General features: G+C 42.6%; 1 protein-coding gene across 1 annotated transcript in view; it reads left to right on the top strand.

Moving 5' to 3' along the window:
- The first annotated feature begins 296 nt into the window (after positions 1-296).
- Positions 297-25,754, top strand: part of LOC114664868 (synaptogyrin-2-like) — a 54,822-nt gene continuing 29,364 nt past the window's right edge. Inside the window, exons 1-2 of the mRNA XM_028819163.2 lie at positions 297-491; positions 24,062-24,299. Coding sequence (XP_028674996.1) covers positions 393-491; positions 24,062-24,299 — 337 coding nt within the window. The 5' untranslated portion in view covers positions 297-392. The remainder of the gene's footprint in view (positions 492-24,061; positions 24,300-25,754) is intronic.

Genomic DNA, 25,754 nt, shown 5'->3' with positions numbered 1-25,754 from the left:
TATACATATTTATTTAGTATATTTAGCACGTGTATTGATGACACAGGTCTATTTTTCAAAGTGTAGCTATTATGGGAGCAATAAGGTGTTCGAATGTAAACGCAAATGGAGAATTAAGTGACGAAACGCTAGCAGCTCTAGGCGTATAAAGACGAGAAATGGAAACATATTAGCTGCATACCAAATCATGATTTAATCATAACGCTTTCTTAACTTTTTCGGGTATTTTAATGACGTCCCCTTTTGCAAGTTGAGAGTTTGCTGTTTACTGAAGTGACGTGTCTGTTTAACACGTGATTTTTTTTTTTAACTTTCAGGAAACAAGTTGGAAGAGGTGCCTTTAGCAAGTGACCGTGACTTGTACATCGTAAAAACCTGACTTGTGGGGAAACATGGTAACAGGAGCGTATGGTGCATCAAAGGCTGGAGGTTCATTCGATCTTACGCAGTTTATTATTCAGCCACAGACCATCACGAGGATTGTAAGCTGGGTGAGTAGAACGTTTGATATGTAATTAGTATTAGTCTGTTTCTGATGTACTAACGAGAATCGTTAACTGTTGTTGACCCAATAAATCTAATAATAGATGACATCCTAAAAAGATGTTTAATACATATGGGAAAGTTCCCTTCTCACTTATGTAGTGTGTTCTGGGTAAGTCTGAGGTGTGGCGTCTGTTTCGGGGCGTATGGTTTGCGCAGGTGTAAAGAAACGATTAAAGTGGTTGCTTGGCTGTATAGTCACATCAGGGTTTTTCTTCTTGTGGTTCCACATTAGTATTTTATTTCACCCAAGTCCTTACAGAAAGACAACTGTGAGCTAAGTGATTTCGTACAGCGTTAGTAATTATTAGCGTCTTTGTATACGAGTAGAACAAACTGTATACAATGGCCTACTATTCGACTGGTAACTATAATGACGTTGAGTAAAGTCACCTGATATCGCGTGAAAGTGAAAGTTCTTATGTGACTGAAGTGGCATACGGTCTTGCTCTGGTAGTTCCTATTTACAGTACACTGGATTTGAATCTTGTGCCTAGTTTGCTGTCCGAGTGCAGTTTGCGTGTTCTTCCATCAGTTCATGAGATTTTAACACCGGCTAATCGGATTCGCCGTAATATAGTAAAGCACTGGCACATATTTTCCCTTCTTCTCATTGTTTCAGAACCTACACTATTTGCATTTCTTGTAAAATATGGTGTTTTTTTTTTTTTAGTAAATCTTCTTCGGACTGCTTCGGAAGTCTCTGTCAGATTTTACACAATCTTTAAAACCGGGTCGTTTTCCCTGCTAACATTGCAGTTGCTGCATAAATGTTCTCAAGAATGTCCACATTATGAATTTAAAAACTAAATATGATACATCCCATAGACTTAAATGAACTGCATGATATCACATGCTTCTACACATTCCCACACATCTGTTACTTTAGTACTAGACATGGATTAGTTTTGAGACCTCATGTAAGTGTTTGTTGCTAATATACATTATATACCATTAGTATTTATTCACACCATTTATTTGCGTGTACGCCCTTATTTTATAGCTTCATGGAGAGACTGGAGTGGATAAGACAGTAGTAATAGTTCAATTGTTTTGCGTTTAGGTATGTCAATTTAATTCTCTATCTATAGATAGATAAATATAAATATACGTGTGTGTGTGTGTGTATATGTATATGTATATATATATATATATATATATATACACACATACATACATACACATTTATATATCTCTATATGTGGTCACTCAGTCTCCAACAAAAATATGATTTCCTGTTTACTTATAAAGTTGAAATTTGGCAGAATAGTACATCTATTGCAGTAATGTTCTACTTTGAAAATATGTTCATATATCCATATTTAGGGGTAACCCCCATAGAAAAACTAAATGCCCCAAAATCTCAAAAATGCTTTGACTGATACGATTATCGAAAGTTCAATTTCATGTACGTTCATATTAAAGAGTAATGAGCTACAGTGACCTAATCATATTACAAGGGGGCTTCGCTCACCTACCCCCGGCGTTGGGTATCCTGAAATACATTAGTAGAGCTTGTTCGCTTTGGAGCCGTGCCCGCTTTGCCTGCGGCATTTCAGATGTGCATTGTAGGCGCCTGCGTTCATTGATCTTATCCAGGTGGGCTCGTGCTTGTATCGTTGAGCTGTATTGTGTTTGAATTTGGTGTAAAGCGTTCAGCGGTTTGTACAATCCCAAGCAGCACATTCTTCCTAACTTCACTCCGCAGTAGTGCCACTCACAATATGGCGGTGACGCCTGCGCCTTCTGTACTATGTCAGGTTTCACTATGCTGTGTAGTGTGGACGTTTGCGGCATCCGTACTCTATCCGGTTTGACTTTGGTCAGGGCGCCAAATCCTGTTGTGTTTGTTTGTTCTGTAGCCGTTCTCTGGGGCCGTGTGTTAGTTGAGCTGTATTGTATTTGAAATTGGTGTAAAGCATTGAGCGGTTTGTACAATCCCAAGTAGCACATTTGTTTTATTTGCTATTTCCGCTAGTTGAGCTGTACTGTGTTTGAATTTGGTGTAAAGCGTTCAGCGGTTTGTACAATACCAAGCAGCACATTATTCCTAACCTCACTCCGCAGTAGTGCCACTCACAATATGGCGGTGACGCCTGCGCCTTCCGTACTATCTTTGTGGACCTGTGGGGCCTCCGTAGCCTCTTCCGTTTGACTCTGGGGTGCAGCGCAGAATCCTCTTTTTTGTGTGGCTGTGTTGTTAGTCGTTAGCTATGGGCGCGTTGTTGCTTCATGTCTTATTCACGTCAGTTGAGCTCTTTCGTTTTTGGGCCGTGACTCCTTCGTTTATGAGACACGCACTGTAGGCGCCTGCGCACTATGTCTCGTGGTCCCATCGCCGTGTACCTGCGTCCATGCCTTCCGGTTTACCATTCTCGGTTAGTAATATGGATTACTTATTTGACTGAAGGTTTTATCCAAGCTGACTCACAACATTTGAGATACAGCTGGATTTTATTTCTTGTTTTTCCAATTGGAGCCCTGGCATGGGAGATGACTTGCTCATGGTCACACCATGTCAGTTCTAGGATTTGAAAACACAACCTCAGGGTGTTGGAAGTTCTACTTCCAAAGACTTAACCACTACTCCACAATGCCTGCCAATAACAGTGGCTGTTTGCAAACAAACTTACAGAAAAACTGATACTTAGTTAATTGATGGCACTCTAACTGAGGCCAATTGTCTTATGAAATTTCACAGACAAAGCTGGGTTAATTCATGTTAATTCAGCTAGTTAATTCATGCAAGCAATTTGTTGTCAAGTTCATCATGATTTGCATCTGGTAATATGAGAATGAAGTAATGGCTTTCGTTGTTTATTTTACATATTATATTAGCTTTACTATAACTGTAAATTTTCATTTTGTTTTGTTTCTAAAGAGTTGTGTGCAACACATTAAAATGTGGTAATTTTGATGAACCTGTGTATATAACTTGTATATGTTGAAAGTAATTTTTCCTTTAGAAAAGGTAACTTAAAATTTTTAATAAATAACTCTCAGTTCAGTTTAACGTTTTATTTTGAGATTTCAATAAAATAACACACATTGTGTTTTCTATTTATGCATTACTTTATTTTTTCATTTTATTACTGCAACACACTGAAAAAAGAGATTTTACCTCAAAATGGTTTGCCACATTTTTTTGAGACTTTTTCTTTGGAACATTGTTTAATCAGAAGTGTGACCTGGATCTTTATTTTCAAAATATGCTGTGTGTATATTTTAGGATTGCCAATGTTAATTTTCAAAGGTATAATGCTTTATTTTGCTTAATGGCATTTAACCCATGTGTTGTTTGGCGCCCATTGCTGTTTAAGCCAATTTTTTTCAACCTAGACCCATAGCTCCAGTAAGATTGATATAGCCAGGCGTGTTGAGGGTTTCTAAATTGTTCAAAATGCAGCTACTAGGTAGACATTCCAGCAGTTGATATGACTCATTGTACAAAAAAAAACTCCACACTCCAAATATCTTTGATTCAAAAGTTTTAGTGAAATTCAAAGCAAGCCATTCACACAAAAAAATTGAAATGAAATCTGTTAGTACACACAAAAAAAAAGCCTTAATGGAACATAATAGACAAGAAGCTAAGTGTCTAGGTACATTTCTTAAATTTTCTATATGTTATCACTTAGTTGGGGCTATATGCCTTTAACCTCCTTAATGTTAGATCCGAGCATCACTCAGGCTGTAAAAACAGTGCTAAAAGCGTTAGTCCTGAGTGTCGCTCTGGCAACTGTATAGATGTTGCGTGTAAACACTGGACCCTAGGATTATTCAAGCTGTAAAAGTGCCAACAGTGTTAGGGCTGAGCGTCGCTTGGGAAACAATATTACATGTGTTTTGCATAAGTGACGGGCCTAAGTGTTACCCAGGCAATGGTGCAGACACGTCTTCTCTTAGCCTTATAATTGCGTCTCATAAGAAATATTTTTCTGCAGCCCAGGTGTTACATGCTCTTGACAGCGATATGAGCAGTGATGACAAAGTAACTCTGTCTTCAGGCAGTGAAATTGAAACAGAGAGTGAAATCGAAAGTGATGCTAGATGAATCCTAAAGTGATGCTAGTGTCAATCACAAATGTGCAGTGTGCTGGTTCAAAAGCTGATCAGTCTGGAAAATTAATCCATAACGAGTCCCGCTACTAGTGTCCTGACTGTGATGTTGAGCTTTTGAAAACTAACGGTGTCAGATGAAGGGGGGTCGGGATTCGTGAACATGACTATGAGAATAAAAATGAATAAAAAGAAAAAAACACTAAGTTTTACAAGAAGTAAAAATTTACACCAGGTGTTATAGACTGAAATCAAATGTATGTTTTTATCATATAATAGTAATAATAATAGTAGCTCACTATTCAAAATGGGGAGAATCCAGGCTCAAACCCGTAACCTCTTGATTAGGAGGCAGCAGTTCTTACCTTTTCACCAGTAGAGCAGACATGTCAGTATGGTGTAGGTTGATATTTGGATTTGGGTTTTTACTCGTTGACAGCACCATGCAACTTGAAAGATTTCTTTTTCTTTGGTTATATTCTTGAATAAAAGCACACTTGTTTTGTTATACCTTTTGTGAAAGTGTTTATTTGATATTTGGACTTCAAGTGTCTGCAGTGGGCTGGCGCCCTGCCCGGGATTTGTTCCTGCCTTGTGCCCTGTGCTGACCCTGTGTTAGGATATAGCAGGTTGGACAATGACTGACTGACTGACTTCAGTGTTAATACATTATACACTTCACATCATCATTTTGTCATTATTACAGCAAGATGAAACATTTCCTGTCATCCTACATTTACCCAGATTGTTGTAGACACGGACCACGCGTGAAATGTATGTATTCCAAATAACAATACAGTGGAACCTCGGTTCACGACCATAATTCGTTCCAAAACTCTGGTCGTAAACCGAGTTGGTCGTGAACCGAAGCAGTTTGCCCCATAGGATTGTATGATTGTATGTAAATACAATTAATCCGTTCCAGACCGTACGAACTGTGTATATATCCATCCATCCATCCATTTTCCAACCCGCTGAATCCAAACACAGGGTCACGGGGGTCTGCTGGAGCCAATCCCAGCCAACACAGGGCACAAGGCAGAGAACGCATCCTGGGCAGGGTGCCAACCCACCGCAGGACACACACACACTACCACTGCGCCACCGTGCCTCCCCTGTGTGTATATACAGTATATATATATTATATATAATTTTAGTTTTTAAGCACAAATATAGTTAACTATACCGTAGAATGCACAGCGTAATAGTAAAAAATGTAAAAACATTGAATAATACTGAGAAAACCTTGAACAACAGAGAAAACTAACACTGCAATAGTTTGCGCTATAGTGCTAGGAACCGCTCGCTAAAAACACTTTTTTTTTAAGTTTTAAGCCCAGGGGAAAAAAATGAACATTTGAAAAATCTGTAATTTAATAAACCACCAAGAAAAGTAACATTGCAACAATGCAGGCTACGAACCGATCACTGTAAACAGAAATGAAAACAAAAACAAGCCTTCTCTACCTTATGCGTCCCTCCGTCTCTCTCTGTCTCTCTCTCTCGCGCGCCAATGTGTGTGTGCGTGCGTCTCTCTTTTGCGAGCCTGGAGCACCTGTGTGTGTGTGTCTCTCTAGTGCGCTGCTATGTGTGTGCGCGCGCCTCTCTCTCCACCGCTCCTGTGTGTGTGTGCGTGTCTGTCTCTCTCGTGTCTGTCTGTCTCTATCTCTCACGCTCCTGTGTGTGTGTGTGCGCGGCTCTCTCTGTCTTGTGCTGCCTGTGTGTGTGTGTGTGCCGCGCTCTCTCGCTCTCTCTCTTGCTCGCTGCACAGGAAATGCACAGGGAGAGACTGAACATGTACAAACCGAAAGGGAAACTGGCTTGTTTGTATACTGAGTGTGTGGTCGTGAACCGAGGCAAAAGTTTGGCGAACTTTTTGGTCGTAAACCGATTTGTACGTGTACCGAGACGTTCGTGAACCGAGGTTCCACTGTATATGATTCAACCTATACAACTTGAAACACCTCACTGCCAGATAAAGAGACTTCAACATCTGAGTTGACTTCAGGTGCCTCAGTAAGGAAATGAGTGAGCAGGCTGCCAGTGCCAGTCGAAAACATTTGCAAGACAAAGATGCAGATGAGTAGGTGTGAAGGAATTTAAGTTGGCCTCGATTATGACTTTTTTCATAGGCTTCAGGGATTCTAGTGTTAAATTATTTTACTGGGAGAAACAGCAACCTAAAAATGCAGTGTGCATGTCTTATATTTCCCATCTCTCCCAACCATAAAATTGGCTAGAGATTAGGTATATACAGTGGTACCTCTGGTCACGACCGTAATTCTTTCCAAAACTCTGGACACAACCCAATTTGGTCGTGACCCGAACGTAATTTCCTCATAAGATTGTGATGTAAATACAATTAATCTGTTCCAGACTGTACGAACTGTATGTAAATATATATATTTTTTAAGCACAACAATAGTTAATTATACCATAGAGTGCACAATCCATATTACTAACCGAGAATGCTAAACCGGATGATGGACGCAGGCACATCCGGCCATGGGCCGTAGCTGCAAAAAGACGTACTGCGCAGGCGCAAAAAGAGTCCGCGAGAGTCGGCTGAGGAGCCGAGAAAGGCGGACAAAAGAGGGCGACAAAGGCGGATGAGGGGCCGCGAGAGGCGGACAAGACCACAGAAACAAGGAGTGAGCACGCACCGAAAAAAGGAAAAGGCACATAAAAAAGTAGCCAAATGCGGGGAAAGCACGAAACACATTGCACACGAAACTAGACACACCAAAAAAAAAGAACATACGAGCGCACAACAGCAAGGCACAACCACACACCCCCCCCCCCCCCCCCACCCTACAGGCACGGGACGGGACACACACCAAGAGGGGGATTCAACAAGCCCATGGAAGACAAAAAAAAAAGAACACAAAACCACCCCACAGACCCTACAAGCAAGGGACGGGACACACACAAAGAGGGGGATTCAAACAAGACACAGGAACACAAAAAGAAAGAAGACGCTCGCGCAACAACAATCCCCCCCACACATCCATAAGAAGTGACACCCAAAGCCACATATTCTAAAGTGAACGTCGACACCTTCACACTAGGCAGCATAGGTATCGGCATGGGTGTCAGCATAGGTGGATGTCCTTTCAATAAAGCACTATTAACCGTTCAACTGCAGAAAAGGATACATATTAACAGTGAGTGCGATCCTCCTTATTACTTATCCATATTTCGCATGCTGAGAAAGAAACAAGTCATGAATACACGGTCACGGGTACAAAACGATTCGGAAAGGATAACGGGAACGTGCCCAAATGGACCGACATAATGCACGTAGACGCATTCAGCGCGCGTGTCAAAGTGCTGCATCGAAAGAAGCACGATTTCAAACCGAAAGAGCTCGCGTATCAGACATACAAAAAAGGGAGCGAAGAGACAGAATAAATGAACGGAGACGTGAACAACACGCAAATGAACTGACAGAAAAAAAAAAGCAAGACGCGAAAAGCACCAAGCTCAAATGACCGACATACAAAAACGGACAAGGCTCGATACAAACAATGCACGGCGTAGACTGAAACGGACTTTGCGCAAAGCGGAGGCGAATAAAAAAAAAAGAAAAAATTGCGCGTCACAAATAATGGACATGCAACAAAAAGGCAATCAAACGCAAAAAGCAAAACATGCCCGTCGCGGACATCAAAGCCACACGCCTGTTAAACGCTTACGCCAAATGGCTGAAAACGCCTTCAATAAGGAATCCACTATTGAGGAAAATTCTTTGGGATTAATGAATGTCATTTGCAATCATTGTCATTCACTTAACTTCACAGAAGAAACAACTGGCAATACAAATAATGAATTTACACGTTGTTGTCAAAAAGGTCAGAGTAGACTGCCTCCTTTACATTCATATCCTGAATATCTAAAGAAGCTTCTAACTAACGATGTGCCTGAAAGTAAAAACTTTATGAACTGCATTAGATCCTACAATAGTTCATTTGCTTTTGCATCTACCGGAGTAAATATCAGGCCACCAAAAGGCAATGGCCCATACTGCTTTCGCATATGTGGACAAATATTGCATCGCATTGGAACAGTGCACCCTGATACAAATCAACAACGCAAATATGCACAAATCTACATCCTAGATCCAGATGAGGCAATCTATCAACGCATGAACCTTCCTGAAAACAAACAATGCACAGAGCTTATAATGAGAAACGTCACTCATGTCATAAACAATCACCCATTAGCTAAGTCTATAAAAATGCTACATGAAGTTGAAAAGGAGGCAAATACAAAAGCAAATGCAGAAGGTATAGCGGCAACTACAATTGCTTTGGTCTTGATAAAGGACAAAGAACAAGATCCAAGATGATACAATCTGCTCGTCTTTAATGAAGTGGCAATTGTCTTTCAAAGTAAAGATGGTGAGCCTCCATTTCACAGAGATATTGTTCTACATTTACGTCCTGATAAAAACAACACACCTACAATCCAACGCAATGTTGCCTTCTCACGTGTTCGACGTTCATCTGACGTTAGAGTTAAAATTATAAATGATCCATGCCAAGGAAGACTCATTCAAGGACAAGACACCATCTTTACTACAAATGTTATATACAAAGAAATATTCCAATAAAACATTAATATATGCCAAACACTCTATTTGTTATTTCTATGCGCATCATCCAAAGCTGCACACTATTCTGTATCTAATTCATACATCTCACTCTTTGTCATGTCCCAACGCCAGGGGTTGGCGAGCGAAGCCCCCTAGTGTAATAATAAACTAAATGTAAAAACATTGAATAACACTGAGAAAACCATTGTAAGAGTTTGCGCTAGACCTTTGCGAATCGCTCGCTGTAAACACTTTTTTATGAGTTTTAAGCACAGGGAAAAAAAGTTAAATGCCACCTCTCTTGCGAAAATTTTCAAACCATCCTCTACTGGCTTTAAATTCCTCACCTTCGCCACTCGAAGAAGGATTTTTTTTCCAGCAAATCGCCATGAATCTTCCTGGCTTTCTCGCATATGACCGCCTCGCTTAAGCTATCCCCTGCAAATTGCTTCTCGTTCAACCACACTAGCAACAGTTTTTTTCCACCTCTTCCAGCACTTGAGGCCTCTGGTTGGTTAACATTATAACTCCTTTTACAACATCAGCTGCTTTGTTAGGCCCTGTATACGCAAACAAAAGAAAATGGGAAACGGAGAATGGCAAATCATTGGCGCATACGAATGCGCGTAGGGAAACTGGCCGCCAGTGTTTTTGTTCGCCACCAGAGCGTGTGGTCGTGAACAGATGCAAAATTTTGGCAAACTTTTTGATCATAACCTGATTTGTACGTGTTCGGAAACGTTCGTGACCAGAGGTTCTACTGTACTGATTTACTAACGGAATATTTTCAGAAAGTGCTGGCTAGTTCCAGTGCTGGTTGGTTGCCAATAAGCTGTAATATTAAAATGTTTAAAATCAATAAAATGTTCAATGAAAACAAAACTGAACATGGCTTGAGTGCTTTGGATGCAGGTCTCACATTGCCATTGATAAGTGTGCAAATATTGTTAATCAAATAAACGTTTCATCCATTTAAGGTTAGCTGGCAGTGGCCTGGTAGCACTGAGCACAATGGGAGCAAATCCTATGTGGACACAATTTATATTCAATCGGTTACATTTACTGGCCAATTTAAAATCTCAACGTTTTTGAAAATTAGAAGGAGAACAAGTACCTAAAGGGGAAAAAACTTGTGAAGACACACAGAGAATGTTCAGATTGTCTTTGGATATTTTTTAGGCCACAGTTCACCAAACACTCCACCACCATGCTGTACTGAATTGTAAATGAGCTACATTAAATTAATTATGCCATTGCTTTATAAATGGACAAGGGGGCTCCGCCCCCTGCTCGCTTCGCTCACCTACCCCCGGCATTTTGAACCCGTGCCGCCGGGCAGCCGTAGGTTGCTTTTGTTGTAACGGCCGACCCCTTTACCCAGCCGGCAGCTAAACTTCCAAGACCTGTGGCTTGGATAATCGACTAAGAAATAATCTATCAAGCCGTACTTCTAACAAATGAAACTTTTCCCCCACAATCGACGGTGAAAAGATAAGTACAAAAACAGGATGTAAAATTAAACGGATTATATGTATTAAGTGAAATGACATGCAAAAAATAGAAACATATAAATATAAATATCCCTCCACCCCAGCAATAACAAGACACCACCAAGTATATATATATATATAACAAAAACCCTCCTTTGCCCCTGTAACATATAAACATACAACACGAATAACAACAATGACTGATAAACTGAAAATGAATGAGAACGTGAGTCCGGTAATAAAGAAACTGTCCTGAAAGCGGTTGACTGAATTAGTGAAATTGCGTTGTTTGATTCTCCCCGGAAAAAATGGAGCAGCCTCACCGTGTATCCTCGGTGTGTGGTGGATGATTAAGTCCTACCCCGGGGTTTCTCGTGGTGAAGTCCTTGAAGTAAGTCCGGCAGATGGAAAAACAAACTGGATGGATATGCGCGATATGGAAAACAACAGGTACAGGTTTGCTCGTGGTCGTGATTGTGAAAAAAAAAATCTCCTTCTCTCCTCTCTCTTTCCTTCTTCTCCTGCTGGCTTAAATAGTCCTGTGACGGCTGTGATTGATTAATTGTAAACAGGTGTTTTCCAGGTTTGTGGCTGTGGTCTCCTTCCATCATCGGACGGCATTAACTGATACACAAACAGTAAATGGGACAATGAAACGAGACGCACTCAGAACTGACATTTAACACTAACTATGTGGCCCCGCTACATTCCCCCCCCCCCCCCAACCTTGGACAAGGGAGGGCCGAAGTACGGCTTGAGATTGGCCACATGGATTGTGTCTAGCTTGGAGTCAGTGCCGATACCCCTTTGAAACTGGAAGATTACTGGACCTGTTTGAGAAATGATTTTGGCCGGACCTAACCATTTAGGCGCTAGCTTGGCGGAGAACCTTTTGCTGGCATCCGAGAGATGGTGAGCTCTAATCCAGACCAAATCACCCGGCTGAAAGTGTGCTTCCTTATGCCGGACATTATATAACTTGGCATGTCTGGATGTCGAACTCACCAACCTCTGTTGGATTCTCTGCCGTAATTCCTCCGTTTTAAATAAGTTATTGTAACTGGTGGTTTCTGGATTAGGGGCTCTGGGAAGGAGTCGGTCAAGCGGGCCCTTTAGCTGTCTGCCCAGCGCAACCAAAGCAGGCATCTCACCTGTGGCTTCATGCACAGCGGTGTTCAGGGCAAACTGGAGCTCAGGGAGCCATTTATCCCAATCCTGATGGCGTTCACCCACATAGGAGGCGATCATGTTCTTCAGGGTCCGGTTCACTCGCTCTGTCATGTTAGCCTGGGGATGGTAAGCTGTTGTCAGGTTTTTCTTCACTCCCCAGGCTGTATAAAGTTCATCTAATACAGAGCTCGTGAACTGCGGACCCCGGTCTGAGACGATGTTCTTCGGCACCCCCCAGCGGGTGAAGATTTTGTTCTTCAGGGTGGAGCAGATCTTGTTACTTTAGGCATCCGTTAAGGCAAACAGCTCCACCAACTTTGAAAAATAATCAATCACCACCATCAGGACAGTCTTCCTCGAGCTGGTAACCGGAAATGGCCCCATCAGGTCGACTCCCAAAGTCTCCCCCGGTCCATCCGCGATTGTCGATTGTAGAAATCCTGCCGGTTTACCAGGTGGGTTTTTGAGCTGCTGGCAGGTGATGCACTTCTTCACGTGGTGGCAAACGTCTTTCCGGACAGACGGCCACCACGCAACCCCCAGGATCTTTAATAAAGTTTTTGTCCTTCCAAGGTGACCACCTAAAGGACTGTCATGATAGTAATTTAAAAAGTCGGGGATGAGCTTTTCCGCGACCACTAGTTGGTGTTGCAGACCCCCAAGGGAGGATGGAGTGGTCCTGTACAGAACCCCCTGGAGGTCCACGAAGTGTACCCGGTCGATACGCTGCTGTTCCAGTCCCTCCCTGATGTTCTGGCAGAATGGACTGGTGGCTTGTGCTTGAGCCAGGTCTTCATGGCTTCTTGGCAGAGGGAGGATCATCTTCTTTGCCTCTGCCAAACACACCATCCCCGGTGGCTCTGACACCCTGGACAGAGCATCAGGCACGATATTGCCACAGCCCTTCCTATAGGTCACCTTGAAAGTAAAGTTCTGGAGGCGTAACACCCACCTGGTTAGACGGGAGGAGGTCTTCGGGTGATTAAATACCCAGGTCAGAGCGTGATGGTCGGTGTACACTTCAAATTCAACCCCCTCCAGATAGTGTCTCCATTTTTCCACAGCCCACACGACAGCCAAACTCTCTTTTTCAGCTGTCGAATAATTGAGCTCGGCGCCGTGCAAGGCTCGAGAGGCGTAAGCAATGACGTGTTCAGCCTGGTGGATTTTCTGAGTGAGCACGGCGCCAAGCCCCAGGTTGCTGGCATCGGTTTGTACCTGGAAAGTGAGCTGCGGGTCTGGCTGGGCCAGAACGGGTGGCTCTTGAAGGTGGCTCTTTAGTTGCTCGACCGCGTCCTGGCATTCCGTTGTCCACTCCCACGGGACATCTTTTTTTCTTAAGTTGTTCAAGGGAGCCGCTATATCAGCCATCCGGGGAATGATCTTGTGATACCACCCCACTAACCCAAGGAAACGTTGCAAAGATTTCAAATCCGTGGGTGTGGGGTAGTCTCGGATGGCTAAGGTCTTCTTGGGGTCTACCGCGACCCCCTCTGATGAAAGAATGTGCCCGAGGAAGTGTATGTGGGGTTGAATGAAGGTACACTTCTTCGTGTTCAGCGTAAGGTGCGCTTGATGTAATCGTTGGAAGATGGTGTCCAGGTCCTGGAGATGTTGTTTAATAGAAGGGGAGTAAATAATGACGTCGTCGATGTATACAAAGCAGATCTTGCCTATCAACCCCCTCAGGACTTGTTCCATGAGCCGCTGGAAGGTGGCCCCAGCATTTTTAAGCCCAAAAGGCATGACTTTGAACTGGAACAAGCCTTCAGGGGTGATGACTGCCATCTTCTTCTTACTCTCCTCGTCCATCGGCACCTGCCAATAGCCACTGCGGAGGTCTAGTGTGCTGAAAACTGCAGCTCCATGCAGTGACTCCAGAATCTCATGAACCAGGGGCATGGGATATGCGTCCAGGCTCGTCTTCCCGTTATCCCCCCTGTAGTCCACGCAGAAACGATAGGTGTCATCCGTCTTCTTCACGAGGACCACAGGGGACGCCCAGGAGGAGGAAGATGGTTCGATTATTCCCTCGGCGAGCATTCGATCAAGATGTTCTTTAATTATGCCCTTTTTTAGTGGAGAAACACGGTAAGCTCGGTGCCTTATTGGAACTTCGTCCGAGGTGTGGATCACGTGGGTAACTCCATGGGCGACTCCCAATTTCTCAGTCCACACCTCGGCCCACTTCTTCAGCACCGGCCTCACTTCTTCGGGCTGTTCCTCCACAGGGGCTGCCGCCGAGGTGCTTACTTCACTCCTCACTGCCGTGTAGAAGCCAATGAATTCGGAGCCCAGATCTTCTTTTGATTTATGTATGAAGTCGCATACCCCTTCCCCTGGGACCGTATACCCCCTGGGACTGAGATGGATGGTCATCCTCATGGTGGTTAAAGAGTCCAGCCCAAGGAGTAACGGGACGGACAGGTGCCGGTCATCCAGGACATACGTATCCATTTCCCAGGTGGTGGAGAGTACACTGTACCTCAAGGGGACTTTGCCCAGGGCTCTGTGTTCACTCCCATCTGCCAATACAAATCGGACAGACGGGGCAAATATTAAGTTGTCTGTCGGTCGGCTAATCTTCTTCCACATGTTTGAGCGGATTAAGGTGTGATGGCTCCCTGTATCCACCACCGCATCCACCTGCCACCCCCGCAGCTTCACTGGGACGATCAGGAGGGACGTACTCGCTTGCATGATGGTGAGATCGGCTTCCGACCGGCAAGGTTTGGCTCGCTGGGGTTTTAGGGGCTGGGTTTCTCGTGTACTGGCTTGTACCTTGTTCCAGTACATTTTTGAGTTTCCCCAGTCCCGTTCCACTTGTGAGCCCACCTTCACCAGGTCTTCCACCGACCCCACAACCCCCCTGAGACCCCCAGCTAACCGCGGATTACAGGCATTAAGGATGCGGCGGACCACCTCTTCTTCAGACATAGCCGGCCGACACTTCAAACACAAAGCCTGATATTCATAGGCGAAGTCCCGGATGGATTGCGAAGGCAGTTGCACCATGAATCGCAGCTTGTCCTCCAGTTCGGATTCATAATCTTCCGGAAGAAAAGCTGCGAGGAAAGATCAACGAAAGGATCCCCAGTCTTTAATGTTCTTTTTGGCCGTCAGCCACCAGCTCTGCACCGGTCCCGAGAGGGATGCCCCTATCACCCCCATAAGCTCTTCTGGGGTTAAAGGGTTAACAGCCGGATACGCCTCCCCTTCTTCCACAAAGTTGAGGACATCATCGATGTTATAAGGAGCCCCCAACTTGGGAAAGGAAAGGCGCACCCCAGGAACAGAGGGCCGATTGATGTATTCACACACACACACCCCCCCCCCCCCCCCCCCCCACGACGAGACCCGTACGGCGTTGAATGACAGGGTGACTGACTTAATGTCTGGAGACTCCTTCGGACCTCCCCCTGAAGAGTTTCTTGCCAGCGTTGATCCCGCCTCTGGAGGCACAACACGATTTCCCGCCCCAGGAGTTGAACTTGTTCATTGAGGTATTCTTTTATTTCCTCCTGGGAGCTGCTGATGCGAGCCCGCAAGGCATCTTCGCGTCCGAGCGCACTTTCAGCAACCTCGCGGACTTTCTCATCCAGCTGGGTTAGTTGTTGCGCCAGATCTTCCCACGGAGGCGAGACATCCTCCAGGCATTCCTCCTCAGGTCCGTGGTGATCTTCGAGGTACAGCGACTGCAATGAATCCACCACCTCCTGCACCGCTGAACACACTCTGACCGTGATGTGCCGCGCCCCGGCTACTCCATCATCACACCGTGGCGAAGCAATGGTGTCGTCCTGCTCGGCACGCACTATAGACATGTTAATTGGGGAAATGTTTAAAGGCAGACAGTGATAGATATTTATTAAGATTCCTCAGAGAGGGCACCACTTTATGTAACGGCCGACCCCTTTACCCAGCCGGCAGCTACACCTCCAAGACCTGTGGCTTGGATAATCGACTGAGAAATAATCTAACTATCAAGCCGTACTTCTAACAAATTACACTTTTCCCCCACAATCGACGGTGAAAAGATAAGTACAAAAACAGGATGTAAAATTAAACGGATTATATGTATTAAGTGAAATGACATGCAAAAAATAGAAACATATAAATATAAATATCCCTCCACCCTAGCAATAACAAGACACCACCAAATATATATATATATATAACAAAAACCCTCCCTTGCCCCTGTAACATATAAACATACAACACGAATAACAACAATGACTGATAAACTGAAAATGAATGAGAACGTGAGTCCGGTAATAAAGAAACTGTCCTGAAAGCGGTTGACTGAATTAGTGAAATTGCGTTGTTTGATTCTCCCCGGAAAAAATGGAGCAGCCTCACCGTGTATCCTCGGTGTGTGGTGGATGATTAAGTCCTACCCCGGGGTTTCTCGTGGTGAAGTCCTTGAAGTAAGTCCGGCAGATGGAAAAACAAACTGGATGGATATGCGCGATATGGAAAACAACAGGTACAGTTTGCTCGTGGTCGTGATTGTGAAAAAAAAAATCTCCTTCTCTCCTCTCTCTTTCCTTCTTCTCCTGCTGGCTTAAATAGTCCTGTGACGGCTGTGATTGATTAATTGTAAACAGGTGTTTTCCAGGTTTGTGGCTGTGGTCTCCTTCCATCATCGGACGGCATTAACTGATACACAAACAGTAAATGGGACAATGAAACGAGACGCACTCAGAACTGACATTTAACACTAACTATGTGGCCCTGCTACATTGTGTTGGCCTCTCTTTCAACCTCATGTAGCATTTTTATAGACTTAGCTAATGGGTGATTGTTTATGACCTTAGTGACGTTTCTCATTATAAGCTCCGTGCATTGTTTGTTTTCAGGAAGGTTCATTCGTTGATAGATTGCGTCATCTGGATCTAAGATGTATATTTCTGCAAATTTGCGTTCGTGATTTGTTTCAGGGTGCACTGTTCCAATGCGATGTAATATTTGTCCACATACGCAAAAGCAGTATGGGCCATTGCCAGCTGGTGGCCTGATATTTACTCCGGTAGATGCAAAAGCAAATGAACGATTGTAGGATTTAATGTAGTTCATAAAGTTTTTACTTTCAGGTACATTGTTAGTTAGAAGCTTCCGTAGATATTCAGGATATTCATGTAAAGGAGGCAGTCTAACTTGACCCTTTTGACAACAACGTGTAAACTCAGTTGTATTGCCAGTTGTTTCTTCAGGGAAGTTAAGTGAATGACAATGATTGCAAATGACGTTCATTAATTCCAATGAATTTGCATTAATAGTGGACTCATTATATAACGTGTTGTCAGCCAATTGGCGGAATTGTTTAGCAGGTGTTTGTCGTTACTGTCTTTGATGTTTATCTTTTGCCTGTGCCGTTTGAGAGGCGCGTTGTTGCGTTCATTGATTTTTTCCCGTCAGTCCCGTTTTTGTATGTCTGTCACTCGATGTCTTTCCTTTTGAACCCGTGCCTGCTTCGCTTCCGCAGTTTGAGATGCGCGCTGTATGCGTCTATGTTCATTGTATCTGTCCATTTGGCCTCGTTTCTGTACCTGTGTTAGTTGAGCTTTTCGTTTTTGGAGCCGAGACAGTTTTTCATCCGCGGTTTCAGAAGCACGTTGAAGGCGCCTACGTTTATTGTTATTTTTCATGCGGGCTCGTCTTTGTGGTCCTGTTACTCGAGCCGTATCGTTTTGCACCCGTGATCGTGAATTCATGACTTGTCTGTTCTTTATCGTTAGTAATATGGGTAAGTAATAAGGATGATCGCACTTACTGTTAATAGGGAGCGTTTTCTGTGGTTGTACAGTTAATGGTGCATCACTGTAATGAGATTCACCTATGCTGTATAGTTTGTACGTGTTCAGATGACGTATGTTTAATACGGAGCGTTTGTTTCTTCTTATTATTACCCATCAGGTGTTGCGCCTGTGTTATCTGTGGTTGTCCTGTTAATATTGCATCACTGTAATGTGATTCCAATATGTAGTGTAGTCCGGTTTCTTGTTGTTTATGTATGACGTCGGGTGTCCGCATGCGGTTTTTTAGAAGTGCGTGGATTATGCTGTGTAGTGTGTACGTTGATTTCAGATGTGCGTTGTAGGCGAATGCTCCTATCGTAGTATCTGCTGTTTTTCGTACCACAATTCGCTTTTCGTAATATCTCGGTGTTGATGTGTGACCCTTTGTGGACTCCGTAGTCTGTCCCGTTTTACTGTGGTGCGGGGGGTGACTTGTCTTTTTCCGTACCATCTCGGGCTTGATTTGTGAACCTTTGTGGACTCCATAGTATGTCCCGTTTCACTGTGGGGCGGGGATAATGTGATTCAAATATGTTGTTTTGTCCGTATTTGTGGGGTTTCTGTATGATGTCGGGTGTTTGCTTGTGGTTGCTCTTTCGTTTTTGAGTGGAAATCTCGGGCTTGATGGGTGACCCTTTGTGGACTCTGTAGTCTGTCCCGTTTCACTCTGGGGCGTGGGTCTGACTCCTCTTTTTTGTGTGCTATGGGCTTTGTGTGGCGCCTGCGTCTGACTCCTCTTTTTTGTGTGCTATGGGCGCGTTGCCTCATTTCTTATTTGTGTTAGTGGGGGGGGGGGGGCTTTGTGTCTCATTTCTTATTTATGTTAGTGTGTGTACTCGGTAGTCTGTCCCGTTTCACTCTGGGGCGTGGGTCTGACTCCTCTTTTTTGTGTGCTATGGGCTTTGTGAGGCGCCTGTGTCTGACTCCTTTTTTTTTGTGTGTGCTATGGCAGCGTTGCCTTATTTCTTATTTCTGTTAATGGAGGGGGGCTTTGTGTGGCGCCTGCGCACCATGTCTCCTGCGATTTCTGTTAGTTGGAGGGGGGGCTTTGTGTGGCGCCTGCACACTATGTCTTTTGCATCCATGGGCAGGTCCCTGCGTCTATATCCGGTTTACCATTCTCGTTTAGTAATATGGATACCTGCACAAGCATACAGAATGCTATACAAAAACAAATTTCTTTTTTCATTCATTTTCCCTAGCTTATCTGGGACTAACTAGGTCACGAGGGTGACAGTCTCATCAGTGAGGCCCATACATCCCTTTCCGCAGCCACACTCCTGCTGTGGCATCCCAAGGCATCCCCAGTCCATCTGGGAGATATAATCCTCCCAGTGAGCCCTGAGTCTTCCTCAGGATCTTCTCCCAGCTGGTCGTACCCATAAAACCTCCACAGGGAGGCATTCAGAAGGACTCAGTATCAACAAAACAATAATTATTTTTTGAATAGCCTTAAAATCACAAAAGGAGTGTTGCAATGGGCTTTAACCAGCCCCATTTTTTGACAGCCCCCCGGCCTTGACTCCCTGAGAATACAAGAAAAAAAACGCAAAAAAAAAAAAAAAACCCATGTCAGGAAACTAAAATGGAAGAAATAGTGGGAAAGGCAATTCAGGGAGAAACCCCTTTCCAGGTAGATTGGGCATTCAATGGGTGTCAAAAATGGGGTAAATTCAATACACAAAACAGAACACAAGTAATCCTCTTCACAGATCTAGATGGCCAATCTATCATTGCCACCTCAGGAATACAACAGCACATGAGTAATATTACAAAGTACAAAGCAAAATGCAAGAATGGATTATATCACATATAAGGATTTAGATTTTTTCAGAGTCCTGGAGACCTCAGCCAGCAAGCTGCCTCCCCCCTACTGGCCATTCCACAGTTAAGTCAGTGCTGGGCTGGCTAATCTGGTGAAAGGAGCCTTCTACCCAATGATTTCAGTGCTCCTTTATCAGAGATGACTTTTCCATAGGCAGACACACAATTTGGCACTAGAGCAGTGGCAGCAAGTGCTACATGTGAGTACTGAGAAGAGAAACAAAGTTAGGTGAGTGTTATTAACAAATTATACATATCATATTACTTATGTTTTAGTGCTAACGACTAAGAACAGAAATGCAATCTGTCTTGTTAATCAGCATTTCTTGTCTGGGTATGCAAAACTGAAGTAGTGAGTCTTCACAGAATAGACCAGACAGCTTAATAAGAGACATATTTTTCTACATACATGTTGAATATTAATAGCAGTAATGTGGCAATAATGAGAAAAAGCACAAGATGGGAATATTTATGAGAAAAGCCTGGGCATCATGGTGAGGAGGTGTCTCATCTTGCATTACTTAGACTGCGGGGTAGCAGACAAGTTCATCAGCCACACTTGCAAGCATTACAGTGGGATCAAATGCAGTGGACAATACAGATAATGTATACCTTCAGAAGTGGAATAAATAGACTATACTGAAACATTTCATTGTCAAACATAAAAATATAAAACATAACATTTCATTAAAAAACACACCATAAGTACTATATTTGTTACTTTTTGTTTCTTCTCCCCAAATGTTACATATCTAAATGGGCAATGAATATTGGAAATATGCCTAAAATATTTCAGATTAAATTAAAACACTGTCAAAATATATTAATAAACAAATTGAGAAGTATTGGCCTTTAGGAAATATCAAAAAGTCTTGCGAGCAATCACAGCACATTCCACACAAACTCACAGCTTCTTTGATATTTGATCTTATGATTAATTGTCTATATCATATAAATTGTTATTTTAAGGAGATGACAAGTCTGCTACAGTCAGTTCAATAAACGCTTCCTTTGAAATGTTTACGTATACATCATACAAGACAGAATCTCACTGAAGCAGGACTCGTGAGTAGTAACTAACAATATATGACAGAAATATAATGCATAATAACAGGAACAAGTAAAAATATTATTTTCTAAAATGGACACTGTAAATGTAGGGAATTCAGTATACTGTATAATGTGTTTATGTGCATTTCCATATCGATTTAAGAACTAAGTAAGCCATCTGTTATACTTGTGATATCCCGTGTATTGGGAGTCCATTGATACTTCTGGGTACGTAATTTCATCAAGGATTCCCATTTGTGCAGACACATGTCACATGGGACTGGCCTCTGGATATTGGGTAGCATAACAATCACTAAGATGTACTGGTGCGGATTAATAAAGCAGACTCACAATATCCATTCCTGTTCACTCAAAGGGTACTTGTACAGTGTGTTTAACACTGAGTTCATCTGCTCTGTTTCTGCAGTATCTTCAGTGTTTTCCGTGTTCAGCTGAATCACTAGGAGACCGTCGGCTTTAAGTTTCCACCACAATTAACTTCGAATTCTCACTGCCGGATACTTCTCCTAGTTGGATGTCAGCTTTACTCCAGTTGAACTTACTCTGGTGTTTGTGAAGAGCTACATGTGTGTGGGAGAAGCTGCTACTCTGTGCTTCCGCTCACTGCTGTTCGGAAGAGGTGGGGCCTGAGAGAGAGAGATTAGGAGCTCATCAAATGAGCTTACACTGTGAGCTTATCGATCACACCTCTCTATATATAAAAGAAAATCCTGGAATGGAAAACAAATGCAAGGCTACTATACGTTATAATCTCGAAAGACATTTTAAAGACTCGAGAGACCAAGGAGATTTGCCACGGTGCGTCTCACGGGGACCATAAACATGAGACTTGGTGCCAAGAGATTGTCCCAGGGCCACAGCAAAAAGGACAGCGGCTGTACAGGCTTTAAAAAGATCGAAGGGCAGCGCGACAGCAGCTACCCCAACCAAATGCGAGCAGCATTATAAATCCTGCAAGAAAGAATTCAACCACGCCCGGGGCCAGTAATAAAAGACAGGTATTGTTTTTACAACGTCACGCGAGACCAGGCAGTGAGCCATCATTTAAAACAAGTCAACAGACCTCTAAGTTAGCAGTTGTTGGATTGCTTTTGGCAGGCAAGCATCAAGTGCTTTGAGCTCTTAAAACAACAACATGCAACAGGCAGAAGAGGCAGCTAGCAAGCAGCAAAAAGACCGCAAATGATCCAAAGGCATATCCTTAGCGTACATTCAGCCGCAACACCCTTCACAACACGAGCAGTATTATACGTCCGGGAAGAAAGAGATGTATCCTCGCGCAGGGCAGGAAATAAAGAAACAAGTATTGTTTTTAAAGTAAAAGTGAAAATAATGCATATGTAACAATTCACAAGAAAATAACAATCTCTTTAAATTGTAGATTGCCTGCCTAAGGTAAAGTCATCCCTGATGAATGGGGACGTGGGAATGAGGGGTCCTTTCATCGGATTAGCGCTATTTCAGATGTGAAATGGCAAAATGGGGGAGGCAGCTTGATGAATGAGGTCTCCAGGACTTCAAACAAATCCAAATCATATTATGTGATATCATCTAATGTGAAATTCTACTCTGTACTTCTAGAATTTTTATTTTTATACTGTATTGAGGATTTATTTTGTTCTATGTATTGTACTGTATTGTATTGACCCCCTTCTTTTTGACACCCACTGCATGCCCAACATACCTGGAAAAGGGGTCTCCCTTTGAACTACCTTTCCCTAGGTATCTTCCATATTTTCCCTACAAGGGTTTTTTTTTTTTTGGGAGTTTTTTCTGGTCTTCTTAGAGGGTCAAGGCTGGGGGGATGTCAAGAGGCAGGGCCTGTTAAAGCCCATTGCGGCACTTCTTGTGTGATTTTGGGCTATACAAAAAATAAATTGTATATCCGGTAAACCAAACACAGGAGTTGGCGAGCGAAGTCCCCTAGTTATATATAAAAAGAGAGAATGCAAAGTATCATTGGCCACATTCAGAAGAGCTATTCAGTCTCAAGCACATTCAATGAGACAAAGCAACATGTCGTGAGACTAGTCCGTGGCATAGGATGTCTCTCTATTGTAAAAAAAATCATTCATTGGGAAGCAGCAGTACTTTTCCCTGGTGGCAACACGAATTAGACTATCTACAAGTCTCCGACTTAAACTTTAAAGCCTTACAATATCTACATAGTTCCGACATATCACCTATGTCCATATATTCAATCTATTTTTGCTGTTCCGTTATTTCACCTAGTAATAATTTCCGTTTGTTTGTGCGAAAGTGATATGTACTCTCTTTTGTTTGACACTTTCGAATTTCAGTACTGTCCTATTTTTGAACTTGCTCTGCTTGTGTATCGTTCCAAGGTTTTTTTTTGAGCCTTTCGAATTCCACTGCTGTCATAATCTGTAACCTGCTCTGCATGTGTATGGCGCCAATGTTTTTGAACGTCTTTATGAAGTTCTACTGTGTCTTTTACTCTTTGTCTTTTATTTCTGACCCCGTTTGAACCTGCAAGGTTTTCAATTCCACTTGTTCCCTGCTGATTATTACTTTCCTTGCCTAGGTCACCGTCTCACGGGAACATGCTTCCAATGGATGTCAGTATGACGTGACTTGACTGTGTCGCGGGAAGTGAAAGTGTCTCTGCCTCTCTGAAGTGTCTCTCTTCAGAAGATCATGTCTTGTCGCTAGATTTTTTTTTATAATAGAGAGATGGTATATAGAAGAGTATGTGGGGCTCGGGAGGAAGACGGTTTGGTCCTTCTATTTTAAATACCAATGAATAATAAAATACAGCAATAAGTAAACGTAGAAGTAAAAAAGTTAAACATTGCATATTGTTGTGGATATTTTTCTCTTTTTCGTTTATTGGACAATTCTCTGTTGTTCTTGATTTTTATTACATGCATCTCTTTTTTTCATTTTCTTTTTTCGATGTTCATTACCAGCTCTTGCCACCCTTTTTCTGTCACAATCTAAAATTTGACGTTCTTGAAGGGTGAGTTAGCACTGAGAGTGTCATGGGAGGATGTGCACAGTAGGAATAATGATTGGGCAAGCGGTATAGAGGGGAGTCTGAATAAAGATGACATGACAGAAAACTTTTTAATAAAGAGAAAATGCAGTACAATTACTTTACACTGGGTGTGCACATATGTCCTTTGATAAATACAATCTATTTTATTGTTGTATATTCTATTTATACTTTCCAGTGCACATCATGGATATCTACTAATGAATTTTATTCTATAGTAACTACATTTTACTTAAGTAATTTCTGTCTATTAATACTTTTACTATGTAGTACTTTTAGTACTTTAGTAGTACTTTAATAGTACTTTTTACTATTAATACTTTTACTAATTTAATACTTTTACTATGAGTAGATTTTTTAGTACATTTTCCACCTCTGCCTTTACCCTCACCCAGATGACAAATCTTTCATACTTACACTAAATGAAGAGTTATGTTTATCTTTAATAAGAGTAAGTTTATTCTTTTTTTTTTTTTTTTTTTTTTTTTCTTTTCAGGTTTTTGCTATAATTGTGTTTTCTTGCATCACAGCCGAAGGCTATCTTAATACGTCAGGCCAAACAGAAAGAACATGCATATTCAATGGAAGTGACAATGCTTGTAATTATGCTATATGGATTGGAGTCCTTGCCTTCTTAGCAGGAACAGCTTTCTTTGTGGGTGACATTTTCTTTCCTCAGATGAGCAATGTCAACCAAAGGAAATACTTTGTGATTGCTGACCTGGTCTTTTCAGGTATCTCTTTTAATTTCATTTATTGTTAAAGTATTTCTATTTAAAGGAAATGTTTTTATATTTATAATCTAATTAAACATTTTTCTTTTGCCAAACGCCAGAACTCTGTGTGTGTGTGTGTGTGTGTGTGTGCGTGTGTGCGTGTGTGTATGTGTGTGTCTAATATATAAAGCACAGTCTATGTTTGTTTGTCCTCCATACAAATCTGCACCGGGCGTCCGATCGTCACCAAACTGGGCATGAGGCTGCTTTGTGACCAGGAGGAGGTCATGGGGTATGTTTGGTTGGGAAAAATGTCCTTGGTCAAGCGCAGGACACCTTTTGACTGACACAACGTTCACCACACGTCCCCGTACTTATCATCGACAAGATGGCCGCACGTTGCAACAGATGTTAACAGCGACGCCATCTAGCGGCACGTTTGGTCTCTGTGCATCCCTCTTTACCAATGTTTCTCAAGTATGAGAAAGCTGACTGCTTTCATCGCGTGAAGGGGAACTGCAGTATGGATGTAAAATGTCAGAGTCGATGTATGTATGTATGTATGTTTGTTTGTCATCCATACAAATTGCACAAGACGTCAAGATGTTTTCATACCAAGAATTCTGCTGATTCCGAATGATTTACCCTTGATTTCAAATGTCTACAATAAGGCTGAAGGGCAATCACTCAAAGATAAAGGCATCAATTTGGAAAGTCCATACTTTTCACACAGACAACTCTACATAGCATGTTCTATAGTGGGCAATCCTCACAATTTGTTCATTTTTGGAACCCCATGACAAAACAAAAAATATAGTGTATCCAAAGCCTCTAAAATGACCACTTATATTAATAAGAAAAATGTTTGTTCCATTTCTATGTTCTGCTTCTTTAATTTTGGAAATTCACCAGTTATAGATTCCTGGGCAAAGCCGGGTACACCGGCTAGTATTAAATATGGTATTTAAAGACTTTTAGTGGAAATCGTCACATTTCTTCATACATTTAAGCTTCCTTTCTTCACACACTGTGCAGTCTGAGGGTCAACTCAGTAGGGGGGGCGATGTTTTTTCTGCCTATGTCGACATATCGGGAGGATTTTTAACACAAGGAGATCAATGTTCAGGTCTAATAAAGCCAACTGATCCATATTTTTTTTAATTCAATGAAGGATGAAATTCAAACCCCCTTGCTAAAAACACTCTGGACTGCCCGATAACTGCCCCCCCCCCCCCCCCCAGGTATACCCACAAAACTACAATCTGGACCACAGGTTGTCATTTACCAGAGGCAAATGAACACGAATGTAATGTCATATTGAAGTCAGTTAAGCACCACTACAAAATGCAGCTTAAGCAGCTAGGTTGCCCAGAGCGCATTCACTTAATCAAGATTTGAACACCCGTGTGGACAGGGCCTTAGTCGCACACACACACTGTGTTATCCTTGAGTTTACGTGTCTCCAGTGAACTG

The sequence above is a fragment of the Erpetoichthys calabaricus genome, chromosome 14 (genome assembly GCF_900747795.2).
Source record: "Erpetoichthys calabaricus chromosome 14, fErpCal1.3, whole genome shotgun sequence".
NCBI lineage: Eukaryota > Metazoa > Chordata > Cladistia > Polypteriformes > Polypteridae > Erpetoichthys > Erpetoichthys calabaricus.
Note: the sequence above shows the minus strand (reverse complement) of the source record. Positions and strands in the feature narration are given on the sequence as shown.